We start from the raw sequence: 16,833 nt of genomic DNA on the forward strand, positions 1-16,833 counted from the left end.
ACCTTTATCTCAACTGACAGTCTGATTAGATTACTGGCTAGCTTGGGCCCACTTAGTCCAGATTTTACTTTACTTTTCATTTATTTACGTAAATGACTGACAATTCAACAGGAAACATTTGAATACATAGCCTACTAAAGAAGAATGCCCAGGGATGAATAAATACCCCTGGTCTAGGCCTACAGATGCGGTCAAATATATTGACACCCTTGCAATTTACAATGTAGCGCAAAGAATCAGTTGACTCAAACCACATTCATTCCAATTTGGAATAATTTAGTCCAGGCCATTTATTAATTAGATTTTTTTCTTCTTGGTCCTGTGCAGTTGTAAATCAAACAAATACACGTGAAGACCAAACTTTTTCAAAATTTTAACTCATTTTGAGAGAAGATGGGGAGCCTATATGAGCCTCTAATCTAGTTGACACTTGCCTGTGACTGACATTTAACTCTCATAAAATTGCATACTTTGAAAACTGGGACGAGAATTAGAGGTTGTTAAACCATTAATTTTAATCATTGAAGGAACGGAAGGAAGGAATGGTGCAAATGGCTTGGAATTGGGTTTGGGAGGTGGGAAGTCTGCCAACTGGCAAACGTACACGTCCCAAAACACTTTCCAATACCAGCTTAGTACCTCCCTCTACACTTGTACAACTAAATGAACACTGACATTTGTTTCATCCCATCATTAATGTATACTTAACAAAAATATATAAAACGCAAAATGCAACAATTTCAAAGATTTTTCTGAGTTACAGTTCATAAAGAAATCAGCAATTGAAATAAATTCATTAGGCCCAAATCTATGGATTTCACATGACTGGGAATACAGATATGCATCTGTTGGTCACAGATACCTTTTTTAAAAAAGGTAGGGGCATGAATCAGAAAACCAGTCAGTATTTGCCTCATGCATCGCGACACATCTCCTTCGCATAGAGTTGATCAGGCTGTTGATTGTGGCCTGTTGTCCCACTTCTCTTCAATGACTGTGCGAAGTTGCTGGATATTGGCAGGAACTGGAACACGCTGTCGTACGCGTCGATCCAGAGCATCCCAAACATGCTCAATGGGTGACATGTCTGTTGAGTACGCAGGCCATGGAAGAACTGGGACATTTTCAGCTTCCAGGAATTGTGTACAGATCCTTGCTACATGGGGCCGTGCATTATCATGCTGAAACGTGAGGTGATGGCGACGGATTAATGGCAAGACAATGGGCGTTAGGATCTTGTCACGGTATCTCTGCATTCCAATTGCCATCGATAATACGCAATTGTGTTCTTTGTCCGTAACTTATGTCTGCCCATACCATAACCCCACCACCACCATGGGGCACTCTGTTCACAACGTTGATGTCAGCAAACCTCTTGCCCACACAACGCTGTCTGCCATCTGCCCGGTACAGTTGAAACCGGGATTCATCCGTGAAGAGCACACTTCTCCAGCATGGCAGTGGCCATCGAAGGTGAGCATTTGCCCACTGAAGTCAGCTACGACGCCATACTGCAGTCAGATCAAGACCCTAGTGAGGACGACAAGCACACAGATAAGCTTCCCTGAGACGGTTTCAGACAGTTTGCGCAGAAATTCTTCAGTTGTGCAATCCCACAGTTTCATCAGCTGTCCGGGTGGCTGGTCTCAGATTATCCCGCAGGTGAAGAAGCTGGATGTGGAGGTCCTGGGCTGGGGTGGTTACACATGGTCTGCGGTTGTGAGACCAGTTGGACGTACTGCCAAATTCTCTAAAACGACGGAGGCGGCTTATGGTAAAGAAATTAACATTAAATTATCTTGCAACAGCTCTGGTGGACATTCCTGCAGTCAGCATGCCAATTGTGCGCTCTCTCAAAACTTGAGACATTTGTGGAATTGTGTGACAAAACTGCACATTTTAGTGGCCTTTTATTGTCCCCAGCACAAGGTACACCTGTGTAATGATCATGCTGTTTAATCAGCTTCTTGATATGCCACACCTGTCAGGTGGATGATTATCTTGGCAAAGGAGAAATGCTCACTAACAGGGATGTAGTGCTTTTTGTGCGTATGGACAATTTCTGGGATCTTTTATTTCAGCTCATGAAACATGGGACCCACACTTTACATGTTGCATTCATATTTATGTTCAAGGTGTATATTGAAATTATATTTGTGCTGGGGCGGTAAAAATAATTTAAAACCAAACAATCCAGCCTTGAAACACGTATCCTTGGCTAGTGAATTACCATTTCAAAGTCACACCGATGGGTGATGGTTGGCTGGATGGAATGCTCTTCTCTTAGAGCAGGGTTTTCCAAACTTGATCCTGGGGCCCCTCCCTGGGTGCACGGTTTGATTTTTGCCCTAGCACTACACAGCTGATTCAAATAACCAACTCATCATCAAGCTTAGATTATTTGAATCAGCTGTGTAGTGCTGGGGCAAACACCGTGAACCCAGGGGGCCCCAGGACTGAGTTTGGGAAATCATGTCTTAGACAATGAGGTCTCCTTATTACATTCAACACTCTTTATAGTCTTGTCCAAATTTAAATTAGAATTAGCTAAGTCTGTTATTAAAGATAATTCATTCAAATATTAACGTGGTACATTTGGATTAAAACGCAAGATTCTTACAAGTGGCCAAATACCCATGTTTAAATATTTACATAGCTAGGACATCTACATAATAAAAATCCCGGCATAAATCTGATCTTTTTAAACGAACAACGTCACAAATCAAGGTAACGAGAAGGTTATGAGAAGCGACGCACAATTACACTACTTTGCATCCTGTGCATATGACATATAAACGTCTATTTGAAATCAGTGTGTTGTACCTGGTAGTAGTATCGGAGTACCCAGCAGAGACCCTCCACGTAGGACTTCACCACCTTTTTGCGGAAGTCATCGTCAGTCGCGTCAACGTCAAACTTGGTCTTGTAGTATCTTTGCTTCCAGCCATCCTCCCACAACCTAACACACAGGGACAGTCATGTTCTGAGAGATGGGATGACAAAGCCATCGAAATGGCAAGCAAGGACGAAAGCCTTGGGCATACTCATCAATAGAACTCTGTGAGAAAGCCATACTCAGGCTTGCATGTCTATCACAATGCCGTGTAACATACACTATATACAGTGCATTCGGAAAGTATTCAGACCCCTTGACTTTTTCCACATTTTGTTACGTTACAGCCTTATTCTAAAAGGGTTTAAATTGTCCCCCCCCTCATTCTACACATCAATACCCCATAATGACAAAGCAAAAACAGGTTTAGAAATGTTTGCTAATTTATAAAAAATGAACATCTAAAATATCACATTTACATAAGTATTCAGACCCTTTACTCAGTACTTTGTTGAAGCACCTTTGGCAGCGATTACAGCCTCGAGTCTTCTTGGGTATGACGCTACAAGCTTGGCACACCTGTATCTGGGGAGTTTCTCCCATTCTTCCTCTGCAGATCCTCTCAAGCTCTGTCAGGTTGGAAGAGGCGCTATTTTCAGGTCTCTCCAGAGATGTTCGATCGGGTTTAAGTCCGGGCTCTGGCTGGCCACTCAAGGACGTTCAGAGACTTGTCCCAAAGCCACTCCTGCGTTGTCTTGGTTGTGTGCTTAGGGTTGTTGTCCTGTTGGAAGGTGAACCTTCACCCCAGTCTGAAGTCCTGAGCAGGTTTTCATCAAGGATCTCTATATACTATGCGCCGTTCATCTTTCCCTCGATTCTGACTAGTCTCCCTGCCACTGAAAAACATTCCCACAGCATGATGCTGCCACCACTATGCTTCACCGTGGGGATGGTGCCAGGTTTCCTCCAGATGTGACACTTGGCATTCAGTCCAAAGAGTTCAATCTTGGTTTCTTCAGACCAGTGAATCTTGTTTCTCATGGTCAGAGTCATTTAGGTGCCTTTTGGCAAACTCCAAGCGGGCTGTCATGTGCCTTTTACTGAGGAGTGGCTTCCGTCTGGCCACTCTACCATAAAGGCCTGATTTGTTTAGTGCTACAGAGATGGTGGTCCATCTGGAAGGTTCTCCACAGAGGAACTTTGGAGACTGTCACCTCCCTGACCAAGGCCCTTCTCCCCCGATTGCTCAGTTTGGCCGGGCGCCCAGCTCTAGGAAGAGTCTTGGTGGTTCCAAACTTCTTCCATTTAAGAATGGCGTAGGCCACTGCATTCTTCGGGACCTTCAATGCTGCAGAAATGTTTTGGTGCCCTTCCCCAGATCTGTGCCGACACAATCCTGTCTTGGAGCTCTACGGACAATTCCTTCGACCTCATGGCTTGGTTTTTGCTCTGACATGCTCAGTCAACTGTGAGACCTTATATAGACAGGTGTGTACCTTTCCAAATCATGTCCAAATCAATTGAAATGTACCCCAGGTGGACTCTAATCAAGTTGTAGAAACATCAAGGATGATCAATGGAAACAGGATGCACCTGAGCTCAATTTCGAGTCTCATAACAAAGGGTCTAAATACTTATGTAAATAAAGTATGTTTAAAAAAAATCTGTAATACATTTGCAATAACGCTGCAACGTAACAAAATGTGGAAAAAGTTAAGGGGTCTGAATACTTTGAATGCACTGTATACAAAAGTATGTGGACGCCTCCAATTAGTGGATTCGGCTATATCAGCCATACCTGTTGTTGACAGGTATTTAAAATCTCCATAGACAAACATTGGCAGTAACATGGTCCGTACTGAATTAGTCTGACTTTCAACATGGTACAGTCATCGAATGCCACCTCTCCAACAAGTCAGTTCGTCAAATTCCTGCCCTGCTAGAGATGCCCCGGTCAACTGTAAGTGCTGTTATTGTGAAGTGGAAACGTCTAGGAGCAACAACGGCTCAGCTGCGAATTGGTAGGCCACACAAGCTCACAGAATGGGACCGCCGAGTGCTGAAGCACGTAAAAATCGTCTGTCCTCTGTTGCAACATTCACTACAGAGTTCCAATCTGCCTCTGAAAGCAACGTCAGCACAAGAACTGTGCGCCGGGAGCTTCATGAAATGGGTTTCCATGGCCGAGCAGCCGCACACAAGCCTAAGATCGCCATGCGCAATGCCAAGCGTCGGCTGGAGTGATGAATCACGCTTCACCATCTGGCAGTCCGACGGACTAATCTGGGTTTGGTGGATGCCAGGAGAACGCTACCTGCCCCAACGCATAGTGCCAATTGTAAAGTTTGGTGGAGGAGGAATAATGATCTGGGGCTGTTTTTCATGGTTCAGGCTAGGCCCCTTAGCTCCTGTGAAGGGAAATCTTATGCTAAAGCATACAATGACATTCGAGACGATTCTGTGCTTCCAACTTTGTGGCAACAGTTTGGGGAAGGCCCCTAACCTCAACCCCATCAAACACCTTTGGGATGAATTGGAACGCCAACTGCGAGCCAGGCCTAATCGCCCAACATCAGTGCCCGACCTCACTAATGCTCGTGGCTGAATGGAAGTAAGTCCCAGCAGCAAATGTTCCAACATCTAGTGGAAAGCCTTCCCAGAAGAGTGGAGGCTGTTATGGCAGCAAAAAATGGACCAACTCCATTTGAATGCCCATGATTTTGGAATGAGATGTTCGACAAGCAGGTGTCCACATACTTTTGGTCATGTAGTGTATTCTAGCTAGTAAGAGACAATTTCCTCATCTTACATACAGGATTTGGGAATTATCATCATAGTCTATTTCCATGAAGACATGGAAGAGAAACTAGTTTACTGCTTTAGGAAGTAGCTGAATGGTTTCGACATATTAGTAGATTGGCGATGCACTACACACATAATGAAGGATGAGCAGCATCCTCCACACTGGCCCAGAGGGAGAGCAGTCTTGTAACAGGAAAGCCTCCATGAATACCAATTTAGCCCAATGGATTCAACACCCTTGGCGAGCGCATCACAGACGAATTTATGAGAATATGCCTCCTTTCCATATTAATAACTTGCAGGCAGGAGGAGGGGGTGGGAGGGGGGTTGGAGGTGGTAAGAAACCACAGAGTAGCTCCTAAGGGGCCCGTGCTGCACAGGAGAGGCATAAATCAGACCATCACCCTTGCTGAGAGGCCTGCCTGGTTGGTTGACTGGCTACTTGGATGACTGACTGTCCTTGTTGGCAGGTTGATTGACAGGCTGGTTGGTTTACTCCCTAGTTGACTGACTGTAGCATAGTCATTTACCTGACATTATCCTCAGGCTCTGGCTCGCTGTCGCTGTCCTCAGCTTTCCGCTTCATACCCCGGCCGTCCTGCCCGTCACTGCTCCCTGCCTAGACAAGATAATTATACCTAAACCATCTGTCAGTAGATCGGTTTCCACCAATTGGCGACAGACTTTCGTGCAAATATTCTAAAACACACATAGAAAACATATGCACATTTCCCACCAGATGTGTTTCCATCAAACATACTTTTTTGCGCATAAAATACTGTGCGTGATGACATAGCAAATAAAATTACTTTTGCGCTTAAGTTTTAATGTTCCGAATAAATTAATAAAAAACATTTGTTTCATGCCTTTCCATTGCATTTTCAGCTCTACCGGTGGTGTTGTCATAAACTGATGCTATAAATAGCATACTTGACCAATCTGGTTTTGGCGCATGCTCTATAGACAGTCCATAAAGTGGACAGGGTATGGATAAAAGTAAGATCATTTAACAAAATAATAATTGGCAGCCAGGCATAGATCATCTCACCAGCATCATTCAAATGATGGCCTACCCTCAATATTTTGTGGAAATTTGCAAATAGCCCATCACTGTGCACGTAAACACCATATGTTATGAGGTTACGACATTGTGACATTTTACTAACAAATGTGCCGTTTCCATAAGGCCTGTCGTGACTTTCTTTGTATGCGTCAGGTCACTCATCTGCATGAAATTGTGGGATGGAAACCTTAGCAACCCGCTAAGCAACTACAAATATTTATGAAATTATTTTTTTCATTCATTTATAAATTACATCTTGTGGACAATATTTCCACCATCATGGAGGATTCAAGGGGGGGGGGGGGTTTATAAGAAAATAAAACACATTCAGCTAGTGTGTGCAGCCCTTCACCTTTGCCACACTTCCTTTGTGAACACATTAATAGAATAGAGGAACTAACAGCTTCGTACAATGTACATTAATGTAAAAAAAATAAAAATTTGCCCAGACCAGCATCAATAGAACATGGAAATGTGTACTGCGCTCACACTTGAGGTACATAAATGCTTGAACATGGACAAAAGTCCTCTGCCGCATTTGATCAATACAAGCCATGTAAAATTCTAGTCCAGTTTTCAAATCACTACAAAACGGAAGGTAATCAGTGGAGGCATACCTGGCCACCATTCTTCATCATGGCTTTTAGTGATTGCGCAGCATCCTGAAATAAAAAGACATCTTTAATTACCTATAAAAATTGTATAAGTGTCCTATATCGCCCTAACACCTCAACATTCGTATAGATGTTCACTGCGCGGAGAGCTTGCGAGTAAGCATCTCATTGTACTGTGTACAGTCGTCGTCAAAAGTTGAGAATGACACAAGTATTGGTCTTCACAAAGTTCGCTGCTTCAGTGTTATGAGATATTTTTGTCAGATGTTACTATGGTATACTGAAGTATAATTACAAGCATTCCATAAGTGTCAAAGGCTTTTGACAATTACATTAAGCTTATGCAAAGAGTCAATATTTGCAGTGTTGACCCTTCTTTTTCAGACCTCTGCAATCCACCCTGGCATGCTGTCAATTAACTTCAGGGCCACCTCCTGACTGATGGCAGCCCATTTTTGCATAATCAATGTTTGGAGTTTGTCAGAATTGGTGGGGTTTTGTTTGTCCACCCGCCTCTTGAGGATCGACCACAAGTTCTCAATGGGATTAAGGTCTGGGGAGTTTCCTGGCCAGGGACCCAAAATGTCAATGTTTTGTTCCCCGAGCCACTTAGTTATCACTTTTGCCTTATGGCAAGGTGCTCCATCATGCTGGAAAAGGCAATGTTCATCACCAAACTGTTCTTGGATGGTTGGGAGAAGTTGCTATCGGAGGAGGTGTTGGTACCATTCTTTATTCATGGCTGTGTTCTTAGGCAAAATTGTGAGTGAGCCTACTCCCTTGGCTGAGAAGCAACCCCACACATGAATGGTCTCAGGACGCTTTACTGTTGGCATGACACAGGACTGATGGTAGCGCTCACCTTTTCTTCTCCGGACAAGGTGTTTTCCGGATGCCCCAAACAATCGGAAAGAGGATTCATCAGAAAATGACTTTACCCCTGTCCTCAGCAGTCCAATCCCTGTACCTTTTGCAGAATAGTCTGTCCCTAATGTTTTTCCTGGAGAGAAGTGGCTTCTTTGCTACCCTTCTTGACACCAGACCATGCTCCAAAAGTCTTCGCCTCACTGTGCGTGCAGATGCACTCACACCTGCCTGCTGCCATTCCTGAGCAAGCTCTACACTGGTGGTGCCCCAATCCCGAGGCCGAATCAACTTTAGGAGACGGTCCTGGCGCTTGCTGGACTTTCTTGGGCGCCCTGACGCCTTCTTCACAAAAATTGAACCGCTCTCCTTGAAGTTCTTGATGATCCGATAAATGGTTGATTTAGGTGCAATCTTACTAGCAGCAATATCCTTGCTTGTGAAGCCCTTTCTGTGCAAAGCAATGATGACGGCACGTGTTTCCTTGCAGGTAACCATGGTTAACAGAGGAAGAACAATGATTTCAAGCACCACCCTCCTTTTAAAGCTTCCAGTCTGTTATTCTAACTCAATCAGCATGACAGAGTGATCTCCAGCCTTGACCTGTGTTAACGAGAGAATCACTGACATGATGGCAGCTGGTCCTTTTGTGGCAGGGCTGAAATGCAGTGGAAATGTTTTTTTTGGGGGATTAAGTTCATTTTCATGGCAAAGAGGGACTTAATTCATTGCTATTCATCTGATCACTCATGACATTCTGGAGTATATGCAAATTGCCATCATCAAAACTGAGGCAGCAGACTTTGTGAAAATTAGTATGTGTGTCATTCTCAAAACTTTTGACCACGACTGTACACTACGCTGTATCCAATGCATATGACGAATAAAGTTGGATTTTAATAGTGGATAATAGGTGGCTTTTTCCTTGCACCGTTGACCAGAAACAAAATCCCCCTGATAAGCCCACCATCATACCTTGTTGTGCTGGTCCCTGCCCTGCATCCTCATGTCGAAGGCTTGGTGCCGGGCGTTCTGGACAACCCCAGGTCTGCCTCTGCCACCAAGGGCCTGGGGGGCAAACTGACCACCGGTCATGTAGGCTGGGCCTTGCTGCTGAGCCTAGGGAACACACACAAATTAACAGTTAGTTGAACTATTTGGGTCGGTTTCCATGACACAGATTAAGCCTAGTCCTAGACCAGGGCTCTACAACCATGTTCCTGGAGAGCTACCGTCCTGTAGGTTTGAACTAAAACCCTGATCTAGCGCACCTGATTTTAATGATAAGCCGAATCAGCTTAGTTACAACTGGGGTGGGAGCGAAAACCTACAGGAGGGTAACTCTCCAGGATCAGAGTTTTCTCAATTGAAAGATCTTCTTAGACCAGGACTAGGCAGTTGAAAGAGAAAGGGGGATACCTGGTCAGTTGTACAACTGAAACGTGTCATCCACATTTAACCCAACCCCTCTGAATCAGAGAGGTGTGGGGGGCTGCCTTAACCGACATCCACATCATCGGTGCAGTTGTTGGGGTTTAACTGCCTTGCCCAGGGGCAGAACAACAGATTTTTACCTTGTCGGCTCGGGGATTCGATCCAGCAAACGTTTACTGGTTACTGGCCTAACGCTCCTACCTACCAGGCTACCCGCCGCCCCCAGGCTTAATATGAGTCTGTGAAATTGGCCCATGAAGTCACTGGTTTCCCAATTACTGGTTTTACAAATCTTGCACACACCTTTGGTTTCCTAGGTCTAAAAATCTGTCATTGTCCAAAAAAGCAAGTAAGAAAACTGGCATACAATACAGCAGACCTCAAGGGCCAGAGTCGTGCATCCCTGATTTAAAACATCCATTGAGGAAACGTTTCGAACAATACACAGCGATGCCACATCAACAGTATAAATCAGAAAAAATAGTTTAATTGCCCATTGAAATAAATGGCCTTGCATGCACAGTCATAATTCTAAGAAAACATGAAGGTAAGGAGTAAAGCGGTTCATTCAAAACATGACTGTAAGTCGCTTTGGATAAAAGCGTCTGCCAAATCGCATATTATTATTTATTATTAAAACCACAGTACAAAGTCAAGCTACAATAACATAGGCACACATCCATTCCACTTACCTTCATCCTCTTCTTTTTCTCCTTGTTCCTTCGCTTGAACCCCTCCTACAAGACAAAGCTCCTTATTTACACAAACAGTCAACAGGAAAAGTTCAGCAAATTACAGGAAGATTGGCATCTGCTAAACTAGCTTAAATGACAGCTGAGTGTCAATGACCAAGCCATGATTAATGTAAATCCTTTGGAAAATCTCCCGCCCCTCAGTTTAGCAAAGGAAGAATATGATCTATTCAACAGGAATCATTTCCCTGCTGAAAGCTACTGCTCATCCAGCTACCATCTTACATCGTCCTCTTTGCGCTTCTTGAAGATGTTGTCCTCAGCCACGCCGATTGCCTGCATGATCAACTCAACACTCTCCAAGTTGACAAAACCATTCTCTGTGATGTAGCCCTGTGAGGAGAGAAATAACATATTAAAGGCTATGAACAGGCACCTGGGCAAGGAAGTCAGGACAGCTTTAAGGGCCGGTTTCCCAGACACAGATTAAACCTAGTCCTAGACTAAAAAACGATTTCAGTGGAGAATTTCCATTTAGCATACATTTTAGTCCAGGTCTAGGCTCAATCAGTGTTTGGGAAACTGCCACAAAACCTCTGGGGGAGGAGGGGTTCTATGTAACATCTCCTAAAACCCCATGTGAGACAGTCAGACATACCCAAGCCTACACTGAAAACACTTACCCCAGTCTTGTGCACGACGTCTTTGTAGATGCCCACCAGTCGATCTATCGCACCCTCTCTGAAAGACACATGGAACGTACTATCAACAATTGAAATGTATGGAAACAGCAAGAATGTATTTTTGTCAAGGTGTTTTCAAGACGATAAGCTTAATCTCAGTTCCGTCAGGTTTACCTAATCTCTAAGGACGGTAAGTGAGGCAGGAAATCATTGCCAACGAAGAAGCACATGAAGACCCAGTCGTCGACAGTCCTCTCAAAGTCAAATGGAAAGGGCAGACTGGCCATTGTCAGCTCTCGCTCCAGGTACTGTAGGAAAAGGAAGCATACCTTGATAAACATATTTTTATTTTTTTACAGTGGAGACACATGTCTCATCTCATTTCGATCTGAAGTCAAGGACATATTTCACACATACTACCGGAAAACAAAGCCAGTGTCTTTCTTTCTGGACATGACCTGGCTGGCAAACTACTGGGGGTGTGACGGCAAGCCTGCTAGGATGTGAGACTCCCATAACGTGTTACATCACAACCTTTCATCAACACATCATCTAACACCACATTCAATGATAACATATCAGACATTGGTCCCGTGTAGCTCAGTTGGTAGAGCATGGCGCTTGCAACGCGAGGGTTGTGGGTTCGATTCCCACGGGGGGGGGCCAGTATGAAAATGTATGCACTCACTAACTGTAAGTCGCTCTGGATAAGAGCGTCTGCTAAATGACTCAAATGTAAATGATACTACCAACACCAGCACAACGGAACATAGAGGCAATAACTACGCAGAACAAAAATATAAACGCAACGTAAAGTGTTGGTCCCATGTTTCATGAGCTGAAATTTAAAAAAATCCCAGAAATGTTCAATACACACAAAAAGCTTATTTCTCAACTTTTGTGCACAAACTTTATTACATCCCTGTTAAGTGAGCATTTCTCCTTGGCCAAGACAATCCATCCACCTGACAAGTGTGGCAAAAAGCTGATTAAACAGCATGATCATTACACAGGTGCACCTTGTGCTGGGGACAATAAAAGGACCACTAAAATGAGCAGTTTTGTCACACAACACAATGCCATAGATGTCTCAAGTTTTGAGGGAGCGTGCAATTGGCATGCTGACTGCAGGAATGTCCACCAGAGCTGTTGCCAGAGAATTTAATGTTCATTTCTCTACAATAAGCCGCCTCCAACATCATTTTAGAGATTTTTTTTTTTGGGGGGGGATATTTTGGTCTGTCATAAAGAATCAATCAAAAACTAACTCTGATTGGCTGGGCCTGGCTCCCCAGTGGGTGTGCCTGGCTGCCAAGTGGGTGGGCCTATGGCTGCACCCCTGCCCAGTCATGTGAAATCCATAAATTAGGGCCTAATGAGATTTTTTTTCAATTGACTGATTTCCTTATATGAACGGTAAATCAGTAAAATCTTTGAAATTGTTGCGTTTATATTTTTGTTCAGTATAGTTACATGACCATAAAAAATGTAGCAGTTTTTAAAGAAATTCTAAGATGTCTGATACAGAACGTACCTCGCGCAAAACGCACAGCCTGATGAATATGAACTCCTGTTCAGAAGCCGGCATAGTGTCTGCAAACTCATCATGCTGCAATAAGAAGACAATATTAGTCATCATCGCTCATAACACGGAGAGCAAATGTAATGTACACTTTTTGGGGGGCGGTTTACTTGGCACAGATTAAGCATAGACCTGGACTAAAAACCAAACTCAACGGAGAATCTCCATTGAAAATGCATTTTAGTTCAAGAATAGGCTTAGTCTGTGTCCGTGAAAATGGCCCTTAAAAGGATACTTCGGGATTTGATCTACTTCCTCCGAGTCAGATGAACTCGAGGATACCATTTTTGTGTCTGTGTCCAGTATGAAGGTAGTTTAGCGTGCCAATGCTAACTATCATTAGCGCAATGACAGGAAGTCTATGGGCATCTGCTACATTCTCCATTGAGTTTGGGGTCAATTCCAATTTCATTTAAAATTCCTATTCAATTCTTGATTTCCCTCATGAAGTGGAGAATTTAAGTTGAATTAAATTAGAATTAAAAAATGCTTCCAGTTATGGAATTAGACTGGACTTTCCTATATTTCCAGTATAGCTAGGCTGTCTGAAGAGTAACATGCTCAGACTGAAGGAAATTAATTTGAGGAATTGTTGGGGATAACATTGAATTGGACATTTAACTATTGGAATTTACCCAACATTGGAATTCAGAGGAATTTAATTATCAGAATTAAAAGACTGACCTGGAATTTAAATTGAACGAAATGTACAGGGAGAGATAATTTAATGTGGAATTGACCCCAACCATGATGGCTATAAATCAATGTACCTCTCCCTGTTTCTCCCTGGCCACTCCCTGGCAGTCCTTGATCTCATGGCCTTTCTGTCCACACATAGCACAGGGCCTAGGCTGGTTAGGCTTGAACTCCTCTCTGATGATGGTGAAATTGGGCTCGTGAGTGGCAAGACCCAGCATGATCAGGTCAGCTAGGGAAATGAACAGAAGAGGACATCCAAATTCAAAATATACAATCAGAAGTGAAGAGGAAATTCAGCAACTCTGGAAGGACAGTGGTAGTTGATGAAAGAGCTTATTTGTTGTTAAATGTAAAACCAATAAGTTTCAGCCCTAGGCCTTGATCGGGGTTTTTGTGCAAACAGAAAACCTTGAAATACACTGAAAGGCTTAAAACAGCTCTAAAGTACTGCGTTTTATACATGGTCACAGGAACAATAAACTCAGGTTTCTAAGGCTTTATGTTAATTAAATTACCTAGAACACATGAGCCATGCATGCATTATTATCCACGTTGTTAATATACACGTACAATAGCATGATTTATCCATTTGAGGGGAGTGAAGCTTCACCCAAAATGGCACCCTATTCCCAACATAGTGCACTACTTTTGACCAGAGCCCTAAGTGCCCTGGACAAAAGTACTGCACTATATAGGGAATAGGGTGCCATTTGTGAAAGGCTGAATGCATCAGGCTCCTCTTCAAGCTAATTACGTGCAATATTTTCCCTCTTTTGTCTACCAAGGGCATCATGAACCATTGAACGACTGAAGCCTTTATCTATCATGTCCTGCATAATTTCACCCATTTAAAACTAACTGGCCATTAATATAGCAGGACAATAAGGCCGGCAGAAAACAGAGAACCCTATCCTCTAACAATATCCAAGGTGGGAGAGTTGCAACTAATGTTGCCAAACTTTTAAACAAGTGTAAGAACATGTTTATATTCGCTATATCGATAAACATTCAGTAAAGCATAGTCTGCAGTTAAGGTGCATAACTGAATTCTTAGCCATCGTCTTAGAAAAACAAACATACATTATCACGGTCAATCACAGGTCTTTTGCCCGTCAGGCTCAATAAGGTAACATTGTGTGCCCTACAATTATTGACAACTTTTCTTTATCAAAATCTGAATAGGTATCATAGTGCATTTGTGGTCCTCTGTAGCTCAATTGGTAGAGCATGGCACTTCTAACGCCAGGGTAGTGGGTTCGATCCCCGGGACCACCCATACGTAAAAATGTATGCACACATGACTGTAAGTCGCTTTGGATAAAAGCGTCTGCTAAATGGCATATTATATTATTATCATTTAGAAGATTTAAAGTTGGTTTGACACAAGTCTTTCCTACAGTAATTGCGGGATCTAATTTGCATCATGTCTGCATTCATCGTGCTCTCATTAATAAACAATACTTTGAAGGATACATGAAGCACAGCTTTTTGGAAGAGCTCTTGCTGTTAATGCTCAATTTTATCCCATCGTGTTGGTTACTCTTTACTACCGAGAGACCATTGTGGTGCAAAGCTTACCGTCAGCTCCACAAAGACAGTGGTGTGTGTTGGGGTCATGGTGGGGCTGAGCTGTAAAAAAAGAAACGCGTCATTCCATATAGTTAGCTTACATGTTATTGCAGAGCTTGAACAAAAAATTGCACTAATATGGAAGGCTATTTGTAACTGTCACAAATGACCTTCAAATGGTCAATAACCACATACTGAAAACTCTTGACTCATACCTCTCTGTCGTCTGATATAGTCCATGATCTTATGCTCCCCTTCACCAGGGACACTGGCATCAGACAAGATTACCTAGAATGAACAAAGAAAGTTTTCATATGAGCAATGATAGCAATATTGAATGCATATGACAGTGTCAGACCTGACCTTTGTTTAATTTCCAAGAAAAGACGCACTTCTTGAGAAATGTTCTAGGCCTTAACTGAGTAGAACAGACCAACAACACTTAAAAAAAGCAAGCTTTGACATGGTGGAAATAAGTCCAATCTTTTATAAATTAAATAGCACCAATGCATTAGAAATTGTTGTGATCTTTTTCAGAGATGCCATCACCTTCTCAGAATAATACTTACTGTAATGTTACGCCATCCAGGGTCATTACTGAGTCTCTCTGCAACGTAGTAACGGAGACACTTTGCAAGGTTGTCCATGAACTCTGTGCCCTAGAGATAATTTTCAAATGAACAATGAATTTCCAGACAGTATTCACAATTTTGCCACTTCACCAAAAGAGCTGGTTCTTCTGCACTCAGAGAGTTAAAGTAACTGCCCAGTGTTTCCAGATTTAGATGAAATACGACCTATAGCCAATTAATTAATGGGAGAGGCTTCCATTAAAGAGCACCCTCCGTGCTCTGCTAGACAGGCAACAATATACACACACACAGAACAAAAATATAAATGCAACCACTTCAACGGTTTTACTGAGTTACAGTTCATTTAAGGAAATCAGTCAATTGAAACAAATTCATTAGGCCCTAATCTATGGATTTCACATGACTGGGCAGGGGTGCTGCCATGGGTGGGCATAGGCATAGTTACACGTGGTCTGCGGTTGTGAGGCCAGTTGGACCTACTGCCAAATTCTCTAAAAACGTCATAGCGAAATTAACATTCAATTCTCTGGCAACAGTTCTGGTGGACATTCCTGCAGTCAGCATGCCAATTGCACAGTCCCTCAAAACTTGAGACATCTGTGGCATTGTGATGTGTGACAAAAGTGCACATTTTAGAGTGGCCTTTTATTGTCCCCAGCACAAGGTGCACCTGTGTAATGATCATGCAGTTTAATCAGCTTCTTGATATGCAACACCTGTCAGGTGGATGGATTATGTTGGCAAATGCTCACCAACGGGGATGTAAACAAATGTTTAACAACATTTGAGATACATAATATTTTTGTGCGTATGGAACATTTCTGGGATCTTTTATTTAAGCTCATGAAACATGGGACCAACACTTTACATGTTGCGTTTATATTGTTGTTCTGTGTGTATGTATATATTTGAGATTCTTCAAATATCCCCCCCTTTGCCTTGATGGCAGCTTTGTACACTCTTGGCATTCTCTCAACCAGCTTCATGAGGTAGTCACATTTACATTTAGCAGACGCTCTTATCCAGAGCGACTTACAAATTGGTGCATTCAACTTATGATAGCCAGTGGGACAACCACTTTTTTTTTTTTTATGGGGGGGTGGGGGAGGGTAGAATGGTTACTTATATACTATTCCAGGTATTCCGTAAAGAGATAGGGTTTCAAGTATCTCTGGAAGGTGGTCATTGACTCCGCTGTCCTGGCGTCGTGGGGGAGCTTGTTTCACCATTGGTGTGCCAGAGCAGCAAATAGCTTTGACTGGGCTGAGCGGGAACTGTGCTTCCGTAGAGGTAGGGGGGCTAGCAGGCCAGAGGTGGATGAACGTAGTGCCCTCGTTTGGGTGTAGGGTCTGATCAGAGCCTGAAGGTAAGGAGGTGCCGTTCCCCTCACAGCTCCGTAGGCAAG

The 16,833-nt window shown here is 43.1% G+C and overlaps 1 protein-coding gene across 2 annotated transcripts in view; it reads right to left on the minus strand.

The window, feature by feature from the left end:
• Positions 1–16,833, minus strand: part of xrn2 (5'-3' exoribonuclease 2) — a 47,682-nt gene that overhangs the window by 21,107 nt on the left and 9,742 nt on the right. The window contains exons 6-18 of one of the 2 annotated variants that reach the window (XM_041865946.2): positions 15,405–15,494; positions 15,051–15,123; positions 14,845–14,895; positions 13,338–13,495; positions 12,520–12,594; positions 11,160–11,293; positions 10,986–11,043; positions 10,588–10,695; positions 10,303–10,347; positions 9,152–9,295; positions 7,316–7,360; positions 6,166–6,254; positions 2,824–2,959 (exon numbers count right to left, since the gene is read on the minus strand). In XM_041865946.2, coding sequence (XP_041721880.1) covers positions 2,824–2,959; positions 6,166–6,254; positions 7,316–7,360; positions 9,152–9,295; positions 10,303–10,347; positions 10,588–10,695; positions 10,986–11,043; positions 11,160–11,293; positions 12,520–12,594; positions 13,338–13,495; positions 14,845–14,895; positions 15,051–15,123; positions 15,405–15,494 — 1,206 coding nt within the window. The remainder of the gene's footprint in view (positions 1–2,823; positions 2,960–6,165; positions 6,255–7,315; positions 7,361–9,151; positions 9,296–10,302; positions 10,348–10,587; positions 10,696–10,985; positions 11,044–11,159; positions 11,294–12,519; positions 12,595–13,337; positions 13,496–14,844; positions 14,896–15,050; positions 15,124–15,404; positions 15,495–16,833) is intronic. The other variant, XM_041865947.2, reaches the window with a different exon arrangement.

Source organism: Coregonus clupeaformis, chromosome 36 (genome assembly GCF_020615455.1).
Source record: "Coregonus clupeaformis isolate EN_2021a chromosome 36, ASM2061545v1, whole genome shotgun sequence".
Classification (NCBI taxonomy): domain Eukaryota; kingdom Metazoa; phylum Chordata; class Actinopteri; order Salmoniformes; family Salmonidae; genus Coregonus; species Coregonus clupeaformis.